Below are 25,302 nucleotides of genomic sequence, written 5' to 3' on the forward strand. Positions count from 1 at the left end.
AAGAGTAAAATTAACTTATGATATAATTGGGGAGTAAAATTTGGGACAGTAGAAAAAGGTCCTCTCAATCTTTTCATATTTCATCCCAACCCCAAAACTCTTATCAAAATCTCTCTCAGCCCCCTCTTCCGCTTCCAGGGTTTGCATATTCAGTATCTGATTCTGATACAATATACTCTCTCTCTCCTAGGGTATTGTTCAGCTACTTTTCATGGCAGACGCGGGTGATTTCCGATCTCCTCTATTGTTCTTGTAGGTACCATCTGGTCTGAGGTTTCACAGGTATAATTCTAATTTTCACTACGAAAATTAAAGAAACGAAATGATTTTATCCTGTGGATGGTTATTTCCAGATTGATGATAAAGGCTTTATTATCTTGCAGTTTCTCGGCGATTAAATTGTCAGTAAAAATTATCAATTTCTTTATTTATTTTGTATTTTTAGGTGGATTGTTCTTCGTTGACTCATTCCTTTGTTTTGTTACCCAGCAAATCAAACATCACTGGTTCCTAAACATACAAACATATTTGTTTAATTTATGCATTTTTCATGTGGAAAAAAATGTTGTTTTTTCAGTATTGCTGCTTAATTTGTGGATATAATGAATTTTTTTAGGACTCGTTATTTTCATATGATTATCTTTTCTGACAGTTCCTCAGCCACCAAAGAAATCGTTAAGAATCATTGTTGTTGTTAGTGCTTAATTGGTTGTTATGATTTACTAGACTTTATTTTAATAAAATTTTCCCAGTTCTCACTTGTAGAAGTTTTGTGACTTTAACTCTACTCCTTGATAATGGTTGATTTGTTTTGGTTTTTATAGGGCAGAGTAGCAAAAATTGTTGTTAGTATTCAAGTTTCATTCTAGGAAATATTCACAGTAGGCTTAAAGTTGAGGCGAAAGGATGCCTCGTGATTTGGCACGGTCGCAATCACGATCGCCTTCGTATAGGCGAAGGCGTTCGCCGTCTCCAGTGGGGCATAGGGGTAGCAGGAGAAGCCGAAGAGACAGAAGCCGGTCTCCGTATTCCTCATATTCTTATAGCAGGTGATCCCGTTAATATTCTTGCGTTGTTCTGCTAATTTAACTGATTCTCAATCAATTGTTGGAAAGATTGAAGCGTCTCATTGCTCATACAGTTTGGATTTACATGATATCCAAGTTGCTATGTCTGCATCTTCTTCCGTATTGATCCTGTGGTACTTTTTATTTCAAGTATAAAGCCTACGTACTTGTAGGCTTGCAAGTTACGGGGGGATGGGGATGTTTGTAATTTGTTTAATATTTGACCAGGACTTTGGGAATGGCTGTTCAGATTTATTTTCTTAGAACATTGTTTCATTTTCCAATCGTGGAGTCATATGATTTTGTTTTATAGAAAATGATTATGTACTCGTATGTTTCAAGATTGCCCGGTACCTCCTACGTTGATGTTGATGCATAGCTTAATGGGGGCATTCCATGAAATATTGCTTTGAGTTGAAATTCTGCATGCTAATCACTAATATTTGACTTTTTTGCTTTACACCTTCAAGTGGACAGGAATTGGTAGTTCCATTGCCTACGTTTGGTATGCTTTTGACATTTGCTGTTCTGAGTTTTCTATTCTGATTTTCAACTACCGTTGTTGTTTGTACACCTTACGCTTGGTTGCTGTCATGCTAATGCCAAAGAATTGCTGATGTTGTCATAAATCTGATGGTTGACTCAGTTTGGATCTAAAATTGACGGACATGTGACCTTTGGAAAAATCAGTTTTCGATTCTTTCTAAATAATTGGATAAGTGTCTAGTATGAATATATGGAGTAAATTATAGAGTTGTCAGAGTGATATAAGGATGCATGCTCTTCCTAAGAATTTAAAACAACTCAGTTTCTTCCCGTCATATGGGAAGTGAGCAGGTGATGGGTGCCGTTGGGTGTCCTTTTGTTGCTCGATTGTGACATTTGCTTCTTCATGTGATAAAAGATGGAGCACACAAAGGTTATACTTAACAATGTATGAGGTAACTGTACATGTTTCTATATATTTTGTGCTACCCGGTGGACTGGCTTGATAGTTATTGATTATGTGGAGTCATGTGAAATTTTAATTTTTTTTATATTAATAACTATTTTTTTCCAATACAGACGGAAAAGTCGTTCTATCTCCCCTAAGCGTCGTAGAAGTCGTTCTCCAACTCCAAGACGTCGTAAAAGTCGTTCTCCAACTCCAAGACGTCATAAAAGTCGGTCTCCAGTCTTGAAGCGTTATAAGAGACAAAGAAGTAGGAGCTCCTCATTGTCTCCAATTCGTAAATCTTCTACTTCAAGTCTTGGATTGTTGGAGCAGAAAAATGCCAGTGAGAAATTGAGAAAGGAAGAAGAAGAAGAGAAGAAAAGGTATCATTTATGTAACATAAGTTCTTTTATCATATAAAATTTTCTTGTATCCTTCCATCAAGTTCATATTTAGAGTAGACTAACAGTTTTAAGTATTTACTGAGTTATGCTGAAGATGTAATTTGGGATTGGACGATTTTGTTCAGTGATGGGAGGCTTGCAATTGTGTTTTGGAGCCTGTTTGGTAGTCCTTGCTATGGATTTCTTCATCAATTAACCTTTAAAGAGTAACTATTTGTTGTATAGTTTTTAATGAATTGCGTTTGTATTTTTGTAAAAATCTTTGAAGAGATGATTAGAATATTTTTATAATGTTATTGAACTAAAGTAATGAATTCTGGTCAATTTTGTGTCTATAATGGGTACTTTTGTGTGCTTTTAATGACTTTGGTTTGGTAAATATGTGAGATGCACAATTGACATATGGAGTTATGGATTTAAATGTGGAGCTGGTTTGTCCAATCTGTTTTACAAATCAATCTTAACTACTTGTTTACATAATTTTAATTGCATATGGGCGTAAGATATTAGATTATAAGTTGTAGCAGTCAAATCTTTAACCATTGAATCTAAATTGGGTAAAGGAACATTTGTATGATAGGGCATTATTGGTCTTATAATTAATTCCAGCATGCTAGATATTTATTTAAGAATGAATTTCTAGTATTTTTAACGCCCATTGCACAGGAAAATGTCTCTTGTTACTGAAAGTAGACAAGTATCTCTAACTTCCATCTTTTGAAGAGATTATTCCATCTCATTTCCAATAGGAGTTGGAATTCATCTAAATGTGCTATGGGAATCACTCACAGTTGGATTGTAGTTATTTGTTTGATTTCAAAAGTCAATAATGTAAAATTTAGTTGGACTTCTTGATTGCATGCAGCTGATCCCAAATGTGGAAGCTATTCTGATTCTAACAATTGTTGAACTTCTTATGACTGTAAGTAATGCAATCAAGGGCCTTTTTAGGAGCATATGTGTGGGTTGAGTACATTCTTGCCCCCTACACAATTGTAACCAGATGAGGATTAGGCTGTTTGGTAGTATATATCGATGTGAAAACTAATCAAGATCTGTCCTGAGTTTGGTTGGTTTATGAAGAAAAACGCACTCAAACTATACATATGTTTTAGTTCCTTTAGTGTAAATTTTGGGAGTTTATGTGTCGGAACACAGTGTCCAGTCAACACATGATACTTTTCTCCACATCCGCAAATCATTGCTTATAGCTTATTTACTTTCAGTTGCTTGTCCAGATATATGCATTTTTAGAACACGATCATCTTTCTGCATAATTTCATTTTTGGAGTGTTTGGAAAGAGCTAGTCAGTTATTTTGGTGTCCAAGACCAGTGATATGGTGAACCTAAGTTATTCGGAGATCCTCAACCTGTTGTGCCATACCTAAGTAGCTGACCCCTGCAACAGCTGGGTTGACTACTGTGTTGTTGGCAAGTGCAGGTTAACCTCTGTTTACTGAATTTGGACCCAAAGAAAAACAAATCCTCTGCCTACTGAATCATGTAGTAGTCTGCCTGTTCTGTAGATTTGGATTTGTGTTGGCTTCTGACCTAAATCCATTTTCCCTTGTTGCTACCCTGGTTCTCCATCAGTGTTGAACTGCCGTTTCTGTCCTGTAAATGTTTTCCCAATGTCTTGTCATTGCTTTAGTGCTCATGATACTCAAGAAGTACCACATAAGTCATATATTTTAGAACTGTAGTCTTTTCATGTAAAGAATGTATTTAGTTCAAATTTGAAACACTTCGATGATTAGTTTTAAAACTGCAGCAGGTTACTTGACATTCTCCTCCACAGGATTTTCTGAAGGATGATACTGCTATAGTTCAACTTGTTATATTTGATGATCAAAATGGGTGCATCGTTTATCTACTGTTCACCAGTTTTGAAACTCATTTGTTTGGATCAGGATACATTAGAGGTATGCCTTAAAAGCATAACCGTATATATAGTACCTGTGTCCTCATGAAGGTTAGTTTGTCATTTATTGTAGTCAGATAATGACGAGAGAAGGGGAGGGGTAATAAAAAAAGAGGAAGCAGTGTATGTTGATTGGTTTTTTATTTGTAATCAGGCGGCAGTTTCCCTCTTTATTTCAGAGGCCACTATATTGCTTAACTTTTTCACTTGTGCTCTCAGGCGGCAACAGGAAGCAGAATTGAAACTGCTAGAAGAAGAGACTTCAAAGAGAGTGGAAGAAGCAATATGTAAGAAAGTTGAAGAGAGCTTGAACTCCGTGGAGATTAAAGTGGAAATACAGAGGCAGTTAGAGGAGGGACGGAAGAAGCTTCTTACTGAAGTTGCAGCACTACTTGAGAAAGAAAAGGAAGCAACTCTTATTGAGGCTAGAAATAAGGAGGTAATAATTAGGCTACTATGTTTCTTCTATCTGGCATCTCATTTTCTCTTCTTGTTGTGGTGACACACTAATGAGTCATTGTGTACTATCACCATTAGGGATGATTGGACTCATATGTTCTGTTTTCCTGAACATATACTATTGTCTTTTTAGTTATTGGGCTGTGTAGTTGGATAAGGATGATTAGTTTCAAGTTTCAACTTACAGTGACATGGTTTAGAGCTTACTCAAAGCAAGGAATAAAAGAAAACAAAAATGGTATTAGTATCATGAAGGATATGTGCCTTTAAGATAATGGAAAATCCAAACCTGTCCTGTTGTTTTAATTATCTGAAGGGGATGCTGTGCATGATTACAGTGGGGATGTGTGGGAAGCAGACATTGTATGGTTTGGCTGTGTATTTATATGAAACAATCACAATTTAAGATGGGATGACACTTGTAGTCTGCAATTCCTTCCTTTGCCTCCGTCTCTATTAGCTGAAAAAATCAGAGTAATTGATGTGTTCTTGTGTGTTTGACATGATTGGTGTTTTGCTGACAGGAACAAGCTCGAAAAGAGAGAGAAGAATTGGAAGGGATGCTTGAAGAGAACCGGAGGAGAGTAGAAGAAGCTCAAAGAAGGGAAGCTTTGGAGCAGCAGCGGAGGGAGGAGGAGCGGTACAGGGAGCTAGAAGAGCTCCAGAGACAAAAAGAAGAGGCATTGCGAAGGAAGAAACAAGAGGAGGAGGAAGCACGGGTGAACCAAATGAAATTGTTGGGTAAGAACAAATCCCGGCCAAAATTGTCGTTTGCAATTGGATCCAAATAGATTCTTTATGGAACATGGCTTCGTTCCGATCAATATGTCTTGACTTGGTTGCACGTTTGTACCTGTAATGTAAGAATATTTGGTAAATACAGTTTTGGTGTTATAATGTAATCAGTTCTCAATTATCGAAGATGTGTGTTATTTTTATATATTTCTTGTCTGACTGTTCCTTATAGAATGTCCATCTGAAGCCTACGCAGGGAGAAATCCTCCAAGGCATTGTCTTCCTTTCGTATGAGTTTGCTCCTTCTCTTTGCTGCAATCTTGCAACACTGAGTCTCCTTCCTTTCTCTGTCCTTGTGATGCCTCATGTGGCCAAGCCAAAGTTTTCATGGAATCAAACCCTTTTCCACATACCTTGCAGAGGCTTTCTTCACCTGAACCTTCAACCTTTCAGCATAAAAATTGCCAAGACCTTTTGGGTTGCCGTCTTAGGCCATAACCAGCTAGCCTTTTGTTTTTTTCTTGGAGTGCTGCATTTGTACCACATTTGCTGATGGGTTCCACATACATTAGTGGGCCAACCTCTCTAAGGTGGTGAGCAAAGTGGTCAATGAATGCGGAGCGGCTGCTTCACATGCACGTTTTGTGTGTAATGGCACCAACATTTGAAATATAACTAGAAAAAAGAAGAAGAATGGAGTGCAACAACAGAGTATAGATTCATAATATTTTTGTAGGTTGATATAGCACAATATATTACAAATCTATTTTGGAACATTATTTTGTGGTTAGCTAGACAACCAAAAGCCAACAATCACTAAGGAAAGGAAAGGAAATGAAGGAAGGAAACTGGGTAGAAACTGAAAGAGCTAAGTAACAATGTGGTGAATTGATTCTTACGGTGGCGAGCATCAAGCCAAACTTTGTGTTCTCTGCCCACTGTGGGTTGGAGAGCAGAGAGATACTGAAGGAATGAGCGGTGAAACGTCTTCGTACTGGTGGTGATGTTATTGCAGTCGAGCCGCCTGGAGAATTTCCGTCCGATAAGATCCCTGTAACTGCTCCAGGTTTACCTTTTTTCATCATTAATCATGCAGGACTTTACAAAAATATAATAAGGTGGATATTATGGTTATTTATTTGTGAACCTAGATTTAGCTCTACTAAAGCTAGGAAAGTGATTTCTCAACTTGGGTTTTCCAATGCTGAAGTCTTTGATGCTATAAGACTTCTCTAGAGGAATATGAGCATAAAATCCTCCTGGTTATTCACAGCAGTATATGGACATCCTTGCCTATCTAGAAGGGTGAATCTATATGGCAAGTGCTTGGAACCTGCCTTGGTTACTAGCTGGCGAGTTTAATGACATCCTCTATGCACAAGAAAAATATTTGGGAAGGAGCAAGGAACAGTGGGATGATAAAGACTCTTGATTCATTTCAACCGTTCGTCTCAGGCAGAGATTGGATCGAAACAATATGCCGAGCAACAAGAAGAGCTAATATAAATAGAGCTACTAACAGATTCACCTCTTTTTTTCTTTAGGGACCTTCCCAGAGAATAGTCTCAGAATCACTGGATATATCATTCACATATCATTTGTTCAATCAAATACTAACGTTTATGATAAACAACATAAAGTAAACAAAATCTCCGCGGAAAGATACATAATTCGATTCATCCTGCTAAACCCAAGAAGATTATTGTATTGTAATCCAAAACCAAACAATACCACAACATTACTCTCTAGCGAAATTTGTTTCTGCTGCAGACATGAGCAATAATACTAATCATAACTGATTCACAGAATGTTCCACTTTCTCTCTAATGCTGTACTTATCCTTTCCAGGCAAACCACAGCACTCAGCGGATAATCAGAAACTGCTAGCACAAAAAAAGATTTATTAACAAACAAAATCATAAAGCAAAACAAAATAAGAGCTTTTGCCCCAACCCAAAGAGATACAAAAAGTAGAACAATATCATGGCAATCAAAGGAACCATCAAACTGGCCAAGACTTGAAGTAGAATAATATAAAACCTAGAAGGATGGAATCCGATACCAGGACTCCTCACTCAAAGCAAAAAATATTACCAAAGGAGAGCCTAGGGTAAACTTTCCTAACTATAATACGATTTCCTTTCTGGTTTTTAAGCACGTTTCTTCATATATATTTTGACTACATTTTACCATCAACTTCTGAAAAACACCAACATTTTTTCTCTTCGAATAGTATAAACCAAAAGACAAAGACAAGTTAAGAGAGGCATAACCTGATATGATATCATCCGCATTCTCGCTATCGATTCTCCCGTGAGCCATTGCACCAACCTGAACTTCAGGTTAGTTAATCAACTAATGAACCACCTAATACCAAATGTGTAATGAAAACATATGATTGATAGGGAACAATAATGCTCATACCACGAAAACAAGGTTGACATTATCGCTGACTTCATGCACATAATCCCGTAAGTCAACTGCCTTTTGCGAGCTCAAGGAAAGGCCTGAAATGACAGCATGTTTTCAGTCAAAGAAGCTTTTAAATGAAAACAGAACCCTGCACATTATCGGAGGCTTACCTATCTTGAGGGAATTGGCAGGTAAATGCTGAGCTATAGGGTTCTTAACCACACGCAAGAGTCTTCCACGTCGACCCGTGGATTTAATGCTCAACTTTTGCAATAATTGTGCTGCGATATATAAGAAGAAAGATAAAAGTACGGTTAAAAAATTTAATGTGGACGAAAATAGATAAGAATAATAGTTCACTCTGTTACCAAAGAAACACTAACACATCATATAACAGAACTTCTCCAACGATTCTGGTATAGTAGCATGTGGTTCAACTTTAATGAGCACCCCTTCATCAGTTTTAATATACACGGCATGTAATCTACCAGCCTTACAAAGTCGGGTATCCATGATTTGACGGAGAGCCTGAACATAACAGATTTGCAAAAAAGGACTTGTTGAGACAAAAATAAAGTGCATTTGCATGATAGAGACATCAAATTGAGGTCACTGGTAAACTGGCAATGGCTTCCATGTCCAGGAAATAATTTAATAAGTACAGTGTTTTCTACACAATTGGTTTAAAATTAGTCATTGACGTGCCACAAGGAGCTCAAATCCTAAAGAATTATATTCATTCAATAATTTGATAGACTAATGGCTACAGCTTCAAAGTTGATTGTTGTACATTTCTGCACGTTATTGGAGAAAGATGTGCCTTAATGAGAAGTTACCAATCATCTAAACTCAACAATGTCGCTACGCACCTCATGAACAATGTCAGGTCTGTATTTATATGGATCCAATTTCTTTCTCCGCAGGAAGTCAGCATGTACTTGTGGATTTAAAATCTGGTATGTCTGAACAAGGAAAATATAAGGTAAATCATAATGAACAAAGTAAGAACACCAGAAGCAGTGATTGGATTGAAGAGCCACAAATTATTACGCAGAAAATAAGAGAAACAACAACTCAAAATCATTAAAACAGGAAAAGGAGAGGCAAGGGATGACCCTGGTGCAATCATAAAAATGTTTACCCTTCCGACAAAAGCAGGCACCAAAGAAGCCTTTTCAAGAACAAAAGTAACTCCACGGTTCATGTTCTGATTGGAAGGAGTAAGTGGAATCCCAGGAAGTTGGTACATAGAATGTTCATCATTCCGTTCATCTTCACCTTGTTTGATCCCTCCAAATCTCGACTTCGAATTACGCGTTGAGCTTGGCCCTAAGGTCTGTCTCTTCATTTTTCTCTTTCCAGTCCTGGAACAAACAAGAGACATAAACCATTGAGGGTACGCGAATGAAATTATAGCAAATTACAAGTGGTAATCCATATGCAACTAGTCCACTACAGACACGCATTGCTTTCACCAAAAAGTTGGAAAAGAATATCGTTTATATTACCACAAAAAAAATATATATGGCATAGAAATTATAACATATGATATATCATATCCAATATGGACGACTGTAGACTTCTACTGTATTAGTAATATTTCCAGTTAAGAACTGTTATATTCAAAGTTATTTAGAAGAAAAGTATAGTGTGGAATAAATCGGGTTTAGGGTTTAGGGTCAATCTTTTTTCAGAAAATCAAACTGAGAAATTCAAAGTCTCGGTCGTAAAGAAACAGCAAAAACATAAAAGGCTTAAAATATAACCAAGAAATCGTCCAAAAAACCAAACAGAAACTGTTGAGAAAATAATATAAAAGTATAAATTTGTTTCCATACCTTTTTCTCAGCAATCAAACAGAAATTTAGACAAGAAAATATATTGAGAGGAGAGATGTGGTGGTGGTGGGTACCGGTGGAGGTGATAGACCTTTGGAGCCGAACAGAGAGAAAGAGATAGAGTGAGAGAGAGAGAGTTTATAGCTCAGAGCTCAGAGCAAAAGAAACAGCTTGAGAGAGAGAGAGATGTTGTCGATAGATGAGGGTAGTGGCGTGGATCCTATCTGTGCTGGACGGCATGGAGGCGGTTCCTGGTGGCTGCAGCAGAGAAAGAAGAAGAGATCCACAGGTGAAAGGTCACGTCCTCACTTGCCAGATTTATTTATTTATTTATTATTTTTTACACATAAGAAAACCGAGTGCCTTGTAGGTCACGTCATCATCACTTGCCAGATTTTTTAAGAGCCAACTTAAAAAATAAGTTTTTTGTTTTTTAAATTAAGAAAAACAAAAGAAAAATATAGAAATTATCAAATGGGCTTCTACCTCCTGTTAATATCCACGACAAGAACCCTAGGCACAAAATATGGGGAGGCAGAAGAGGGAGGAGGAGATGTTGCAGTCGCAGTCACAGAATTGCTCCAGTAGGTGTAGGACGGTGAAGCCGAAGTTGGAAGAAGAGAAATCGACAACAACAATGGAGAAAACAGAAGATGATGTCACACTCACATTCACACTTACACATAATAATGCGAATGATAAGGTCCGGGCAATTTTTGTTGTAGAAAATGCTTCTCTGACAAAGGGCTTCGTTCGAAAGAGGTGGAAGATTCTGGATTCAGAAGAAGACGCTGATTTCCTGCTCAAGCAAAAGAAGGATCTAAATGATTTTAGGCCTGGAAGGGTTTACGAGGTTTGTTCTTGAATTACAATTGACATTGATCAGACCTTAAAAAATCCTTATATAAGGTTCTACCCTAATTACTTTTTTTTAAATTTATTATATAAATCTTGAGTTCTTTGCTAACCAAATATAGGTTATCATCAACTACATAAATTCATGTCTTGGGATTGAGATTAACATAAGGCTTACTGTAGAATTGCAATGGGAATAACAATGTTTTGTTTTCCCCGGCCATTGTATTAATTGGCCGTGATAGCAAAACAGTATTATCATCGTTACAAGAAAGTTTTTTTGGATTATGTCTTACTATTTCTCTCTTTATATTATGCTTCTTTATTGTTTTTGGTTATATAACTTATGATTGTTAGTGTTTGACCCGTCTAGGCTCTTCGTGCGATTTTGGATAGCAAACTTAATAAAGCAGGTATGGTAGGAGCTGTGTATGTGAAAACTGATCAAGGAGTTTTATTTGAAATTAAACCCCATGTTCGTATACCAAGAACATGCAAGCGCTTTTGTGGAGTCATCTGTAAGTTAGCTTCTACTCCCATTTGACATATATTCACGAAATATTTCCATGGAACTTACTCATGGCTTTGTCTTTTGACTTGTGCAATTTCTAAAGTGGAGTTACTAGGGCATAAATGCATTCGTGACAAAGATACAAATGAAATTCTTATGCGTGTCATTGAGGAACCTGTGACGCGACATTTACCTATCAACTCTCGCGTCGTAGGTGAGCGTTGTATACCTCTATTTAAAGTTCTGAGCTTAGTGACCAGGACTAATATACCGGCTGTATTGGGATTGCAGGTCTCTCTTATAGTTCAGAAAAGTTGGTTGACATTGATGAATATGTTAATTCTGGCAGTGATGAATTAAATCTTGTTTTTGTGGTATGTTTCAGATTCTGAATTTCAATTCTTAGGTTTCCACTTCATGCTCTATTTTGTATTTGAAATTTCCATGACTGGTTCTTATCAGGTGGGTGCAATGGTCCATGGGAAAATCAGTAAGGAGTATACAGATGATTTCGTATCAGGTAAATGTATATGGCTGGAATTTCTCTTAGAATATAAACTAAAATTAAGTTGTTTAAACATGCATAGTTAATAGTTACACCCGAAAGTGTTTCTCGTTTAGCTGGTTTTATTTTCTTCTTTCAATCTAGTATTTGCTTTATGTTTCTTTATCTTGCTGGAAGTTACTAATATTGGAATGCTGAACCTCGCATTTGCTTGCCTCTGCAGTTTCGAATTATCCATTGAGTGCGCAATACTGCATAGGGTTGATTTGCGAGTCATTGGAGCATAAATGGAAAATCTTCTGATATATATATATATGCACGTAGTTCTTCTTCTATGCAGACGTTCATACGTTATTATCGTGCCGGACGTTTGTATATGAGAAAATTTGTATAAGTTTATGTTTAATTCTTATTTAGGTGCATTTGGGGATATTCCTGTAAGATGTAGTTTTTGTTATAAAAAAAATTAAGTAAGTGTTTATCCTTTTATGAAAATACTTTTGTAGCCAATATAAGGCGAATCAATTTGATGTTATTTCTAGGCAATTGCAGCATTTGGGAAGCGCCTATTTAGAAGCATAATATAACTATAACTGTAGGGGCACCGTCCCAATGAGTCTCAAATTTGCTGACTTTTGGGTTCAAGTTTGGAACATAATTTCCATAGACTTTTTCTTCTTTTACATAATAAATAATTTGAAAATAAAAGGAAAACCTTTCTTCGCTTTTCCCAAGAGTCACCAATCTATTTCTATTATTTCTTACGAATTATGAAATAAAATTTGATTAGATTTTGGTATTTGGCAAACAAATTAAGGAAGTATAATATTTCTACATCTATAACTGGAGGAGCAATTGCTCCAAACCACTACATTAGTGAGTTCTTTGCTAATTCGTTTACTTTTTAGATCATCATTGAAAGATGCAAAAATTCCTCAATTCAAAAAGCATCTAATTATCCAAATACGATAAAATAAATAGACAAACATAATGTTTTTGATAAGACAGTGAAATATTCACGAAAATAATCAAGTGGTTAAACAATCTCTGATTTTTAGATGAAATTTTGCAGGAATAATCTTTGAATCATGTCCTAAAAATTGAACGGTTCAGACTACAAAATTGCATTGTGAAATAGATCAAAATGAGTGATTATCGTCGTATTAACTCACGATAACATATATATATATATATATACAGAAATTCTCCTATGTGGACTCTCAAATATTATTATAGTGTGGACGCTATGTATTTTCTATTACCCCTCCATACTTTCTTCTCTAATTACAATGGCATCCGCACGATAATAACTTGCAGACATCTGGATGAGAGAATAATTGATATACATAATTAGTTCTCCTATGCAGACGCCCGGATGTTATTATCGTAAGAACGCAATGTATTTTCTATTACCTCTCCCTACTTTCTTCCATGATTACAATGACATCCGCACAATAATAATATGCGAACATCCAAATGAGAGAATAACTGATATATATAGTCCCCTTCTATTGAGGGATCCCTCAATTAATTTTATTTGAGGGACACCCTTTAGGGTCCCCTACGAAAGTTTTTTCAACCATCCAAACCATCTATTTTTCACATCTTCATTCAAAGATCATCCTTGCAAAAAATCACGCAAATTGAAAATCATTAAGGCATATTATGGAGACCAACAAAATAGGGTGCTTTAAGAAAGCACTTGAATTTCAATAAGTTAATTAAGTGGTCATATGATATCATATTCAAGTGATTTTTGGAAGAGATGATATGTGAATGAATATCTATAAAATTGACAATTTGGATATTTGAATGAATATCTACAAAAGGGTGAAGTGTATATTTACCTCTCTTAATATAAAGGGTCTTTGCAAGGTGAAAATTGGGTTCTGTTTTGTAGGTGAGTTTTTTTTTATTCTGAGGAAGAACTCTTAATTTTCTATGCGGGTGAGTGTCCCATAAATCAAGTTTGTGAGAGGATTGAAATCAACATTTGATTTTTATGAAATGTGAGCTGCATGTGAGAGGGTTAGGGTTGATGGGAATGTTGTTTGACTCAAGCATATGTAGTTGAAGGCTTGAGTCCTACATAAATTCCTAAATGATCTCCGATCAGGCTTCATCTTTCCTCTCCTCTCTCCCGGGAAAGTATCGCTTCCCCTCCCTTTGAATATTGGCAACCCCATCGTAAGGATATTACAGGAGATATTTCGGTAATATCAGACATATTTAAAACCTTGGGTCTAAATAAGGACCTGAATGATGAACGATTCAGATCATGAACTCGCATTGTGGAGTGGTTCTAAACGAATGGTTAGCTAGCAATGTTGTAATTCACTTCAATGGCTAGCTAGCGCTTGAGCATGAGTATATATAGAATAAATTAATGAAAGCACTACTTTTACAGCTATCTGAAGACCCAGCTAGTCTCCAATATTATGCAAACCTAATCCAAACCAAGAAATAGGGACTGCATGATCAGTTATTTGAAGACATAAGCAATAACAATCTAGACCCTCCTCAGTATAATGTACAAGTGCACTGGAAAAAACAAACGTAGATTGCTTAATTTACATCAGCTCTACAACTTGGCGCTAGGCATGCACAGCATGTTTCTATCGACTCAATCGGAGGTTCTCACCATCGCATTTGTAGAGTTTCACATCTACTTAAAGCTAAACAGATCACAGTGCTCCATAGGAACCACATTCCCTTTCATCGCAAAACTTAAATAGCAGAGACATTTTTATTCAAAACAAATAGATTCCATCTGCTAAATATTGCTATATATCCATACCGTGAAACAGATGCACTCATTTCTATGATTATATAACTTTACAAACAAATGGATATAAAAGAATTGGTGCTCTTAAAACATGGAGAGAAACAATAAAAATTTTCCTACTAGGATATATGACTATGGACAAGAAAGAGGGGAGGAAAACCTTATGGTAGGTCGGGGAAAACTCTCTCCAAGAAATTGATGAAACGTTTAGCATAGAGCTTGGGTTCAACGGCAGAAATGGATTGAGGGTCAAACTGCAATGATTTGCATGCGTGCTCAATTTTCTTTTTCACATTGTACTCCTGCAATATATCAATTATGCCCATATAGAGAACCACGTCGTAAAATTCAAAAAGTTCGACTTCTGTTGAATCGACCTCATCCTGCAGAACCTTAAGATTGGCCTGTGCTGGCATATTTACTCCTAATTGCACCCTTAACCTGAGAAAAGAGCAACTGACAGTGACTGTGCTGCTCAATGACAAAACCTATCATTTACCAGTGTTCCTGACGTTGCAAAAATCAAGGCACAGAGTGCCAAGACTTGCAGGATTAAAATAAAGATGGAAAAAGAAATTTCTTCACTTTGATATTATATTGAATATTTTGAGTTACAGAATTGAAACTATAATGCAAATTAATTTTAGCTGGCTTATTTAACTAAGTTCGAAGTTGTTCATTAGTTTTCATTAAGAGTAACTCATTTTACAAAAGTCCAGCAAACTCAGCCATTTCTGCTTTTTTCTAGTTCCAATGGGAAACAATGCTGTTGGAACAACTACACATCATAGGAATATAATCAAAAAGGAAAAACTAAAGAGTAGGAATATTGAACTTACATCCAAACAGAAGCATCATCTAATAAAAAGCCAATTCACTAAGCCAGATCAAAAAAATTCAGCTGTCTCTAATCCAACAACAGTTTTGAAGCTATTAAGTTCTATGGTACTGGTAATCTAGTTAGCACTGCATCTCAGATGTGATACTAACATAAGCATAACTGAGCACATCAGATAACATCTAATTAGTAGGTTAGGCTGTAAATATAATTTTTTTAGAGTTTGTCATTCCACACACCAAGGTAATAGGAGATCCAAATGCATATGGCGTAAAACTCAAAAGTTCAAAAGTGTAAAAAATAAGTGCAAAAGCGCAAATTATAGAAGCTACCTTCCTGTACCAGGGAGTAAAAGATCAACTTCTTTGTCACCAAGAGAATATGCTTTCAACGTACTTCCTCTGATGTGAGGACCTGGTGCAGTACTGACAGAGCCGGGTTCATGGGTTACCAGTAGAAGGCCTTTGGGAGGAATCAAAAGCTCCCCTTGTGAAGAAGTCACACCTGATCAAATTGGAAAAAGTTTAAATATACAATACTTCAAATATGAGCAAAGAAAGCCATCCCAAAAAGTAACCAAATAGATTTCAAAAAAATACAGTGTTTCAGAATCATGCACAAAAACATGGAGGTGCACACGCATATAGCTAACTCCAATTATAGTTATGAGATTGACTGGTAATCCAAATAAGCAGCCTCAGACATGCATATACTGATGCAATTATCTCCAGCATTATTTACTAGATCAGAATATTCTTCTACACTTCTGTCAAGTCAGCGTGGTAAATAATAGGAGGAATTATCCCTCTTTTTTCTCAGTCTATATAAATATATGATATGGTTTTCCAAAGCGATGCCATACACATCTATTATTTGGCGTTCAATAGATGACAAGTTTTTTTTTTACCAAGATCAACTTGTTGATAAGATCAACTTGTTGATAAGAGTACCATCAAAGGAGGTTTGTGTTTCTTGCAGGGTTATAAGTGCTTGAATGCGAAAACCTTTCTTTTCCTATGTACACACTGAAATAAGACTTTCGAAAATTGCTTTACTCCAATATTGGTAATATCAACATAGTGCTTGGGCTGTCTTGGTAGACTGGGCAATGGATTATTCCAACTGAGCTGGCTACTTTTTGAATTTCTGCTGATGTTCATATTATTTTTACTTAAAAAGAAAGAGTAATGCTGCATTTAATAAAGATCTACGAAGATAGAGGGCAGTGAAGATGGGAATCTGGCTCCTGTTAGAGGCAAACTGGCTGGAGAAAGAGGAAACACTGTCTTAGGGTATGCAGCTGAGCTTATGAGAAGAACCAAGAATGAAAATATCAGTAAACCTGAGTTGGCCGTTTATGAATTGACGCTGCTGCTTATATTAGTTTTATGAAAGAGGAAAGTGAAATCCTAGCATTTTATTCATATCTGCAAAGATAAAGGGAGGTGAAGAAGGGAATTGGGTTGGTGTTAGAAGCAAATTAGCTGGAGGAAAGGGTAATATTGCCCAGCCTCCGTCATGTTCGGTATGTTTCTTTACTGTTTCTTCATGCTTCATGTGTGTGCCATTTCTAAGTTATGAAAATTACTTAACTGTATCCACCAAAAGCCAGCTCATCAGTCATTGGGTTTTTAGCTCCAAAAAACACAACCAGAAGAGGTGTTCAACTGTGAACCCCTCATACTTACAAGTCTGCCCTTGTGTTTGGGTTGCACACAAAATGTCGACCAATACTACGGTCAGTTGGTCAAATATGTAAAGACTCATGAGAACTAGGCTGCTTATTGAGTTGTTAATAAAATTTGTCGGGTTTTCTTTTCACAGTCCTTTTTTGTATTTAGTCCGAGTGCATGATTTTACTGAGACTAACCTGTGTAGTGTGTGTTTTAGAGTGACTCATGTGAGGAGGCAGTATGCACAAAACTGTACTGGATATTTATGTTGCTGGCTAAAGAAATCATTAATCAGAAAACTATTCACATCACTAAATGCAGAAGATATCAGAAAAAAAGTGAGTAAATTAAATATGTAAAAAAAATTACAAGTTCATTTTAAAGGTATTTGAATCAGAAAGAGATGCCTACCATCACCATTAGGTAAATTCTCATGATTGTGCATTGTACCAGGAGGTTGTGAAAATGCCTTGAGATTCTCAGGAGCTCTAAAATGTAGACCCAATAGAAGGCTATAATCGATTATTTGCTGAGATTGTAAGAACATGCAGTCTAGTGATATTTGTCTGCAAAATGAAGAGGAAGAAAAGTTCCTACATATTATTAAAATGTGGAAGAGCTTACTCAGGAATGTTTCTTTTTCTGATTCAAACATAATCGATAAGCAGCAAGCTTATACTATAAGATATGAACACACCATGTATTACTGTAAATATATATCATACTACTAAGACTTCACAAAGAAGTTCAAGCATTTTGTTACCAAAAGAATAAAATGGTACTGATAAGTAGTGTTTTAAATGAAAAACAACAATAAAAATTGCAGAAACAGAGAGAAAAAAAATTCTTATCTCAAATCCATTTTGATCGGAAATTTAAAAATCACCTTAAAACTCCTCATTTATAAGATCTTGTGAAGTTATTTAGGAAGTTGCACTTGCGGTCAAAAGATATCAGGGCAGAGAAAAACAAAACAAAAACCAGTAGCATTTGGTACATATTTTTACATCAAATTTGCCGTCTTCAGTTAAACTAGTCCAAGCACCTTCGCCACTACACTATACAACATCAAAAATAAATAAACTAATCAACTACGGAAGATTTCAAAGCATTGTTAACTTACAAATCAACCAGGGAAAGAAGTGATTTCCAAGGATTACACAGTTCCATGTACCAAGGTGAATGATTCATATTTAGGGTTGAGGTTGGAAATATCTCTTCAACTCGCTTCACTCTTTCCTCAAGGCAAGCTTTGCATGTCAGAATCCAAAGATCCAGATGCAGAGGACTAGAAGGAGAAACTAGTGCAGGACATATATCTATAAGGGTAGCCTACCACATAGAGGAACTTTCACCAACCCTCCCAAATATTTCTGAAGTATTCTTACCAAAGTTTAGCTAGTTTTGAAATCAAAGCACTATATCAGAAGATTTTTGGAGTTGGCATCTACATAATGTAAGCCCGTTAAATGCTCTTGCAAGTAGCTTTGGAGAACTAGAGTGTCACAGTTACATCAGGACTGAGTATATTATATTGCAGAAGTTTCATCACCTTCTGACCAATTAATTATCCCAATAAGATGCTTGGGCAATGAAAAACCAGAATTTCACAGTTAACACATTATATATGGAATTGAAGTAACTTTCAAAAACAAATTATTTGAGAATAAAAGAAAGATGATGAAAAATGGTACTTTCTTAAGCATTGTGATATGAAACCATTATTTACCCAATAAAAATATGATGAAAAACTGGTTATATTGGCATCGCTACAAAAATAAATTCAGAAAGTACTTACTTAAAAAGGGATTCTCGCAATAACTTGTCCATATGAAATTCAAATTTCAGATCAAGATCTTTCAATGTGGTATTCTCATCACTTTTATCTTTATCTGTACATCTTCCAATAGTTGAACCCTTCAAATCATAACGTTGATGAATTCGTAATTCAGTGCAAAACATATTCCCCATGACCATAAAGCGTACCTGGAAACAATGCATTTAGAAGACGTCATACCAATCAAAGGTGACAAGCAAAACAGAACTGAAACTAGGACAATCTGAGAGAGTGATAATTAGCTAGATACCTTTCTTCCACCTCTTAATGTTATCCGATGGAGCCCAAAAAATTTTGTTATGAGAGTGTTTTCATGTTTTCCTACATGACAATAATAGCTAGGCAGCATCTTGAGCAGAACCTATATAAGAAGGGGGAAAATAAAATGATTCATAACTCATTTCAACATCCTTCAAGGAAAAACAGCTAAGTCCTCATACAGAATTAATTGATAAGTTCAAGTAAGAAGCAAAAAGAATATAAAGACCAAACAAATGCAACACTGATAACACTGTAACTCAGCTAGGAGAAGCCTTAAATGGACCACTCATTTGTCTTTCAAGGTTGAAAACAATTAGACATGAATTTTATCATTTTTTATTAGAATTTTCAATTAGAACAATATTATCAAATTTTATGAATTTCAACTATTTAAAAGGACATGAAAGCTGGAGTAAATAGAATGTAAACCCTATAAAACTGATAATAATAAAAAAACGAAGAATATAGTTTCAAGGTTCAAAATAAAAAGAGTAAGAGAACTGATACGTTAATTCAATAAAACAAGTAGATTGTTTTGCCTGCCAGGAGTTTTGAGCACAAAGAAATAATTATATATATATATATATATAGCACAGAAGTTTGCACTTCAAACCTTCAGTTCAGTTTTTCTTAAAGTCTTAATCACAAATCTATCATCATGAGAAAGATAGAAGATACTGCCACTTTTCCCTGGAGAAGAAAGCTCTCTTAAGCCATCATCACCACAAATGGACATCATGTACTCTGCGGCATCTAATTTGAACATCTCCCTTAAATTCCTGAAATATAACACACTTTAATTAGGCAGAAAGAGATTCAACTGCTTATTTGCATAGGATACATCAGAAGCATAAACTTGCAAGGTTACAATGTGTATACGTTTTATCCTACAATGTATATGATTAAGCCATATATATATATAAAGAAAAATGATATACCTGAATATTAAAAGAACTAGTCATTCTTAAAGTTCTATTTCTACACAACTATCGCAGTTACGGAGGATAACCAAGTAAGATGCAGGTACGACAAGCACATTAACATATGCATCACCAAATATGATAAGAGATGAGTTAAAAAATGAAAAGAAGAGACAACATATATATATTACAGAAAAATATGTAGGAGAAGCACAGAAAGTAGTTAAGTTACATTTATAAAGATAGAAATGCTGAGAGAACAACTATTGCAATCGACTGTTGTGACCAATTTATACTTTTTACCTGTATCACCGAAAACTTCAAATATCAAGTTTCATACATTAGGTTCTTTTCCAAAAACACAAAGTTTGGTAGATCAACCAAAACAAAAACTGAGGGCTGACTCTATTTCTTATGATGGAGGAAAGATAACAAATCAGAGTTTAGGATTTCCCTTCATTGAGACATATGCAGACGAATATGCACTCTTAAGAAACCAAACAACCCCAAATGCATGATGCTCATTATGTCACTCACTTTCACAGGTTAGGCAATGCGCATAAGACAACTATTACCTGAAGACCATAGGGCAATAATCTTTCCAATAAAAATCAACTGAATAATGTGGAGGTGTAAACTGAGAACCCTTTCTAGGAAAATACATCCTTATTCTGGCTCGATCTCCAAAATCAGAAGATCGAACTTCACGTACAGGAACTGGTGTGATCTTCCCAACAGTGTACCTGTGAGCTTCAAACAGAATATTTAGCAAGTATAAAACATCCTATGAAAAAAAATTGAGTTTAGCAGAAAACAGATCCACCCAATTAAACTGAGATTTGATTTGGGAGTTCAAACTTGTATCCAATTATTCCAAAGAAGTCAAATCAGAGAGTTGTGGTCCCTCCAATACAAAAAAGGCACACATGAAATATCCCAAAAAGACCATTTTTTTAAACTTCCTTTTTTAAGGGTGATCAACTAGAGTTAGGCTGCACCATGACCAAAACTTACTGACTGCCAGAAATCATAAGCAAAGAGGAAAAGACATGGCACAATCAAGGTACCTGGGGAGCATTTAAATGAGTTAACAAATTACTGGCAGCCAAGGGTATATGCAATCCAATGTTCCAACAAGCCAATATGTTTAATTCCTAATACTCAGACATCCGGTAAAATATTAAGAGGTCAGTTTTCTGACACAGTAGTATTAATAATTTGAGACTACAAAGATGTGGGTAAAGGAATTTTACCTGATACCAAGTTGCAAATTAAGCATTAAATAATAGCTCCTACTATGGACTCCAAAAATGTCAATACATGACCTCTTTTCTTGCATCACTGCAATTTTATTTCGTTGTTTACTTTTCCGTGATATCTCTGTATAATTACTAGCTCTCTCTTTAATCAACACCCCTTGCATGTATTCTCTCTCGTAAACGGAACTGTTATCTTGTGCCTCAGGTTGACCTTCCTCAGAGGCATGGGACAATTCGCATAAGGAATCGTAGCGTATAAACTCTCGAGAAGGATCGCAATGGGTCCAATTTTTATCTAATGACATAGCCTTGTGTGATATACGACTTGAATTTCTTAAAAGTCCACTAATAGATAATTTCTCTGAAAAACTGCGCTTAACACTTGGTCGAGCCCTGCTTTCCTCTGAATTTAGTAACCCAGACAAACTTGTTCCATCATTGCAATAATCTAGAGAGCTGCACCACTTCTTTAGGGAAGGATGTTTAGTTCCCACGGGATAAAGGGTTCCTTTTCCATCCTTTAAGCCCTGACTCCATGTTCCAAAATAATATCCCCCATCTGCAAACCTATAAACTCCAGACCCATCTCTTAACCCATTCAACCAAAAGCCATTGAAAAGATCACCATTTGCCCATTTCATGATCCCTCTACCACACATTTTCCCACCTTTCCAACTCCCAATATATGTATTCCCACTATTCCACGAATACCTACCACTACCTTCATGTATTCCTTCCTTCCATGATCCTTCATAAATATCTGAATTACAATACTGTTTTTTTCCCATCCCATGCTGAATATTCATCCTCCACGAACCCTGGTAAAACGAACCATCACATCCAGTAAAGATGCCATAACCATGAAGGTAACCACCAGAGAAATCACCTACATATTGCGCTCCGGATGTCCAAATTAGCTCCCCTTTGCCTGTCATTTTTCCTTCATCCCAATCACCCTCATAGACTGTTCCATCAGACCATGTGTATTTACCATTACCATGAGGCAGAATTCCCTTAAAATTTCCAATGTAGACATCTCTATTTGAGAAGGCTTTCTCCCTGAGCCAAAAATAAAGAGAAGAAAAGGATATTATTTATAAAATATGGTTCATAGAAGAGATGAGAGGAGATAGTGATAGGAGAGAAACAGAGATAAGCTGAGAATTATTACCTTACTGTGTACTCCATAATAGCTTATAATAATTAATTCAGCTGTCCCGGATATTGTTCACAAATTTCATCTCGTACAGGCTTTGTAACTATAGACAGGTCACTATTCAATCACCTTCGCCACCTACAGTAAAAGCAGCAAGTGGATTTTGGGACTCAGTACATAGAGTGTATGCCTCAAATAAATAACCAAATGTCATCATAACAGTGGACTGACTAAAATACAATCACATTTCACATTTTGTGTTGCCCAAAAGAGAAAAGCTAGTGGTTTTGGAATTCTGATCACTTCTGCCAGGAAAAAAAGATGCACGATCCTTTTAGGTTATCACACATTGGTATATGGTTGCCAATCATGTGGGAATTGTTTACAGATAAGAAATAAAAGTAAAAATTGTACAAAGCAAAAAGAGAGCATCATTTTTATAATGCTTGTTCTAAATTCTAATGCATTCTGTCTTAAATTATGAGATATTAAAAGCTTACAATGCTGAATTACATAACCTTTCATAGCTTGTAGGTTGCAGAAAGGAAGCTCAAAAGTCCATAAATTTATCAGTCAACAAATCCAAAGAAAACACAACTGAGCTACCACAAATCCAATTCCAAACCTTTTTAACCCAACAAACCCCCCAAAACATCAATGTAAAAGTATTGTTTTATTAGAAATTTCAAACTTCAAGATAAAATTTTAGAAAACCCAACAATGGCCAACCATCTTAATCATCAACTTCCAAACTAAAATCGTAGATATTATATCTTGTTTGGCATATCACCACATGACTTCATGTCTGGACAAAAAGGAAACCAAACAAGCTACCAATAAAACGCAGCTTCTTTATTGACAGGTAGATTCTCCAACCAAATCTTCCAATTTGTTTCGAAACGAGCACTAGTAGCAGCACGTATTGATTGTACAAGAACAGATCCTACATTAATTTACAAAATGCTAGAACCTGAATCATAAGCTACTACTACTTGCCAAAACCATAAATTATACAGCTAACCATTTTCTCATCCACAGTAATCTCATAACTGGAAAATGATGTCGTAGTTAATCAGATCATGATTTTGAAACTTGTAAAATATTATCCAATAATCAACTTCAAGCAAAGTGGGAATTTTCAGGCTTTATGGGCTTACTGCTTTATGCTTATCAAATACTTTCTACAACAATTTGATTTCAGTGAAACTCCTATTCCTACTAAGACTAGAAAAGTAAAAGACACAGTAAGCAGAACCTGAGAAATTGAAGCTCTAAGCAATAATTTTGATAATATTATCAGCAAATTGATCAAGAAATATATGTACACACACATATATATAAGTAATTATTTGAATGAGAAACAACATGAGCTTACCTGGGCTTGGATGTAAAAGTGAAAAAAACCAATCCCTCTCTCCAAACTTCCAAAGAGACCTCAAAACAGAGCCAAACTCTCAATGAACTGAGTTTCAAGAAAATAAACAGTAAATAAAAGAATCCCAGGAACTCTCAGAGCCAAAAATCTCAGACCCTCCACTTGAATTGACACTTCACCACCAATCTCTCCCTCACTGATTGAGAAACAACTGATCATTCGGTTTGAAGTTGTTTTCCCATTTTCTGATTTTTTTTTTTTTTTTCTTTCTTCAAGAAAGGGGAAAAACAGAACACAAACAAAACAATACAACAGAGCCTTGATGTCGCTGTTCAGGAATATTGACACGTGTCAAGCAAGTGAGCCTGGCTTGGTCATGGGGACCCACGTGGACTTTGCATCAAGACGTGAGTGGTGGTGATTGGTTGGCGGAGGGGAGAAAAGGTGTACCTGAGTTGTACCTGATAAGGCTGGCTCAGGTGGAAAGTCTTAATTGAATTTGAAAGCATAAATGTGTGTCAAGTCAGCTACTGGGCGGCGATTGTGTGTGTGTCGGCACACCAAACTATTCACGTGGGAATTTTTGATTTTATTTGATTCCTTTGGTCGTCTTCATCGGTAAGCCAGGGTGTAGTAGACTGTAGTTTGTGCTACTTGCAACTTGCAGGTTGCAACTGACGAGATTCTTATTCTTCCTCCATCTCAAAGTAAAACAAGAGCCAAAGGAGACGGTCTTTTTCTATTTTACCATACAAAAGGAGGATTGTTAGCTACATTCTCCTTCCAATTTTTTTTTTCTTTTTCATATGTGACGGTGTTCAAGGTCATCATTTCAGATTATTTAAGGCTCATTTTGGAGTGATTTTAAAGTTGTCGCAATGTTGCTAACGGGGTCTAGTCTAGTAGAAAATGATATTGACTTGTAACAAATCGTCTCAAGTTCGAACGCCCATGTGACTTTAGCAAGTGTGTAAAAAATCCCCCTCCCCTTTCTAAATTTGGCAACCAAAAAAGAAACAAAAAAAATAAAAGTTGCCACAATTTACAGAAATTAGAGCATCTACAATCATGCTCTTTATTTTTTAGTTAAAATTTAGCTAAAAACATAGCAAAGCTATTTTAGGAGCTCTCTATAAAATTTTAACTCCAATCATACTCTCTAGTTTAGGGCTTCATAAATGCGATAACTCTTTTTTAATTGGTCCATCTTTATTTTAAAAAAAAATAGTTAGCATTAATTAAAGGTTTAAAATACTCATAAAAAACATCATTAAATTATAGGAAGCCACTAGGAGTTCTTTCTCTCTCATCATATTTAGGAGCTCCTAGAAGTCTCTATTTTAGGAGGTGAATAGGGAGCATAGTTGGAGTTATATTTTTCCAATAACTTTCTAAAATTTGTCTAAAGAAGTGGTTTAAGGAATCCATTATAGATGCTCTTATTAGGGGTGAGCATTTGTGCCAAAAAAACACTAGCCATGCCAACCCAATCAGCGGGTTTGGTATAGCAATAATTTATTTTTTTATATATATGTATTTAATATCAATTTGATCTG

At 35.9% G+C, this 25,302-nt stretch overlaps 4 protein-coding genes across 6 annotated transcripts; 2 read left to right on the top strand and 2 right to left on the bottom strand.

The window, feature by feature from the left end:
- The first annotated feature begins 58 nt into the window (after positions 1–58).
- On the top strand, positions 59–5,707 carry LOC110744929 (arginine/glutamate-rich 1 protein). Of its 3 annotated transcripts, XM_021944965.2 has the most exons (6): positions 59–282; positions 384–401; positions 825–1,049; positions 2,133–2,384; positions 4,547–4,766; positions 5,311–5,707. In XM_021944965.2, the coding sequence occupies exons 3-6, from the start codon at positions 907–909 to the stop codon at positions 5,575–5,577; spliced, it is 882 nt and encodes a 293-aa protein (XP_021800657.2). In that variant the 5' UTR covers positions 59–282; positions 384–401; positions 825–906; the 3' UTR covers positions 5,578–5,707. The 3 variants fall into 3 exon arrangements, with proteins under 3 accessions (XP_021800657.2, XP_021800656.2, XP_021800658.2); XM_021944964.2 differs by lacking the exon at positions 384–401 and having other exon boundaries at positions 60–282; XM_021944966.2 differs by lacking the exons at positions 59–282; positions 384–401 and having other exon boundaries at positions 1,049–2,008.
- A 1,425-nt stretch (positions 5,708–7,132) lies between these two features.
- LOC110744943 (uncharacterized) lies at positions 7,133–10,052 on the bottom strand. Its single transcript, XM_088247626.1, has 8 exons — positions 9,772–10,052; positions 9,075–9,297; positions 8,803–8,895; positions 8,317–8,461; positions 8,104–8,214; positions 7,946–8,028; positions 7,795–7,852; positions 7,133–7,401 (listed from the first exon to the last, which is right to left on the bottom strand). Exons 2-8 carry the CDS (start codon positions 9,279–9,281, stop codon positions 7,322–7,324), a joined length of 777 nt encoding a protein of 258 aa, XP_088103752.1. The 5' UTR covers positions 9,282–9,297; positions 9,772–10,052; the 3' UTR covers positions 7,133–7,321.
- A 228-nt stretch (positions 10,053–10,280) lies between these two features.
- On the top strand, positions 10,281–12,055 carry LOC110744927 (uncharacterized). The gene is made up of 6 exons (XM_021944962.2): positions 10,281–10,624; positions 11,000–11,144; positions 11,241–11,351; positions 11,429–11,511; positions 11,600–11,657; positions 11,866–12,055. Exons 1-6 carry the CDS (start codon positions 10,298–10,300, stop codon positions 11,943–11,945), a joined length of 804 nt encoding a protein of 267 aa, XP_021800654.2. The 5' UTR covers positions 10,281–10,297; the 3' UTR covers positions 11,946–12,055.
- Positions 12,056–14,355: 2,300 nt separating this feature from the next.
- Positions 14,356–24,030, bottom strand: LOC110744930 (Phosphatidylinositol-4-phosphate 5-kinase family protein). Its single transcript, XM_021944968.2, has 10 exons — positions 23,747–24,030; positions 22,387–22,509; positions 21,210–22,274; positions 20,532–20,699; positions 19,650–19,815; positions 19,026–19,136; positions 18,737–18,924; positions 17,350–17,504; positions 15,598–15,769; positions 14,356–14,868 (listed from the first exon to the last, which is right to left on the bottom strand). Exons 2-10 carry the CDS (start codon positions 22,401–22,403, stop codon positions 14,589–14,591), a joined length of 2,322 nt encoding a protein of 773 aa, XP_021800660.2. The 5' UTR covers positions 22,404–22,509; positions 23,747–24,030; the 3' UTR covers positions 14,356–14,588.
- Positions 24,031–25,302: the final 1,272 nt, after the last annotated feature.

Source organism: Prunus avium, chromosome 1 (assembly GCF_965620075.1).
Source record: "Prunus avium chromosome 1, drPruAviu1.hap1.1, whole genome shotgun sequence".
Lineage (NCBI taxonomy): Eukaryota > Viridiplantae > Streptophyta > Magnoliopsida > Rosales > Rosaceae > Prunus > Prunus avium.

What these genes read in the sequence shown, in the direction of transcription:
- LOC110744929 (XM_021944965.2), top strand. Translation starts at nt 907, where the DNA reads ATGCCTCGTGATTTGGCACGGTCGCAATCACGATCGCCTTCGTATAGG. An exon ending in TCCTCATATTCTTATAGCAG is followed by an intron (nt 1,050 to 2,132) that starts GTGATCCCGTTA and finishes TTTCCAATACAG; the next exon opens with ACGGAAAAGTCGTTCTATCT. An exon ending in GAAGAAGAAGAGAAGAAAAG is followed by an intron (nt 2,385 to 4,546) that starts GTATCATTTATG and finishes TTGTGCTCTCAG; the next exon opens with GCGGCAACAGGAAGCAGAAT.
- LOC110744943 (XM_088247626.1), bottom strand. Translation starts at nt 9,281, where the DNA reads ATGAAGAGACAGACCTTAGGGCCAAGCTCAACGCGTAATTCGAAGTCG. An exon ending in TGCCTGCTTTTGTCGGAAGG is followed by an intron (nt 8,896 to 9,074) that starts GTAAACATTTTT and finishes TTCCTTGTTCAG; the next exon opens with ACATACCAGATTTTAAATCC. An exon ending in TGCCAATTCCCTCAAGATAG is followed by an intron (nt 8,029 to 8,103) that starts GTAAGCCTCCGA and finishes CTGTCATTTCAG; the next exon opens with GCCTTTCCTTGAGCTCGCAA.
- LOC110744927 (XM_021944962.2), top strand. Translation starts at nt 10,298, where the DNA reads ATGGGGAGGCAGAAGAGGGAGGAGGAGATGTTGCAGTCGCAGTCACAG. An exon ending in GGCCTGGAAGGGTTTACGAG is followed by an intron (nt 10,625 to 10,999) that starts GTTTGTTCTTGA and finishes TGACCCGTCTAG; the next exon opens with GCTCTTCGTGCGATTTTGGA. An exon ending in GCGCTTTTGTGGAGTCATCT is followed by an intron (nt 11,145 to 11,240) that starts GTAAGTTAGCTT and finishes CAATTTCTAAAG; the next exon opens with TGGAGTTACTAGGGCATAAA.
- LOC110744930 (XM_021944968.2), bottom strand. An exon ending in TTGCGAGAATCCCTTTTTAA is followed by an intron (nt 17,505 to 18,736) that starts GTAAGTACTTTC and finishes TTCATTTTGCAG; the next exon opens with ACAAATATCACTAGACTGCA. An exon ending in TTACTCCCTGGTACAGGAAG is followed by an intron (nt 14,869 to 15,597) that starts GTAGCTTCTATA and finishes CTCTTTTCTCAG; the next exon opens with GTTAAGGGTGCAATTAGGAG.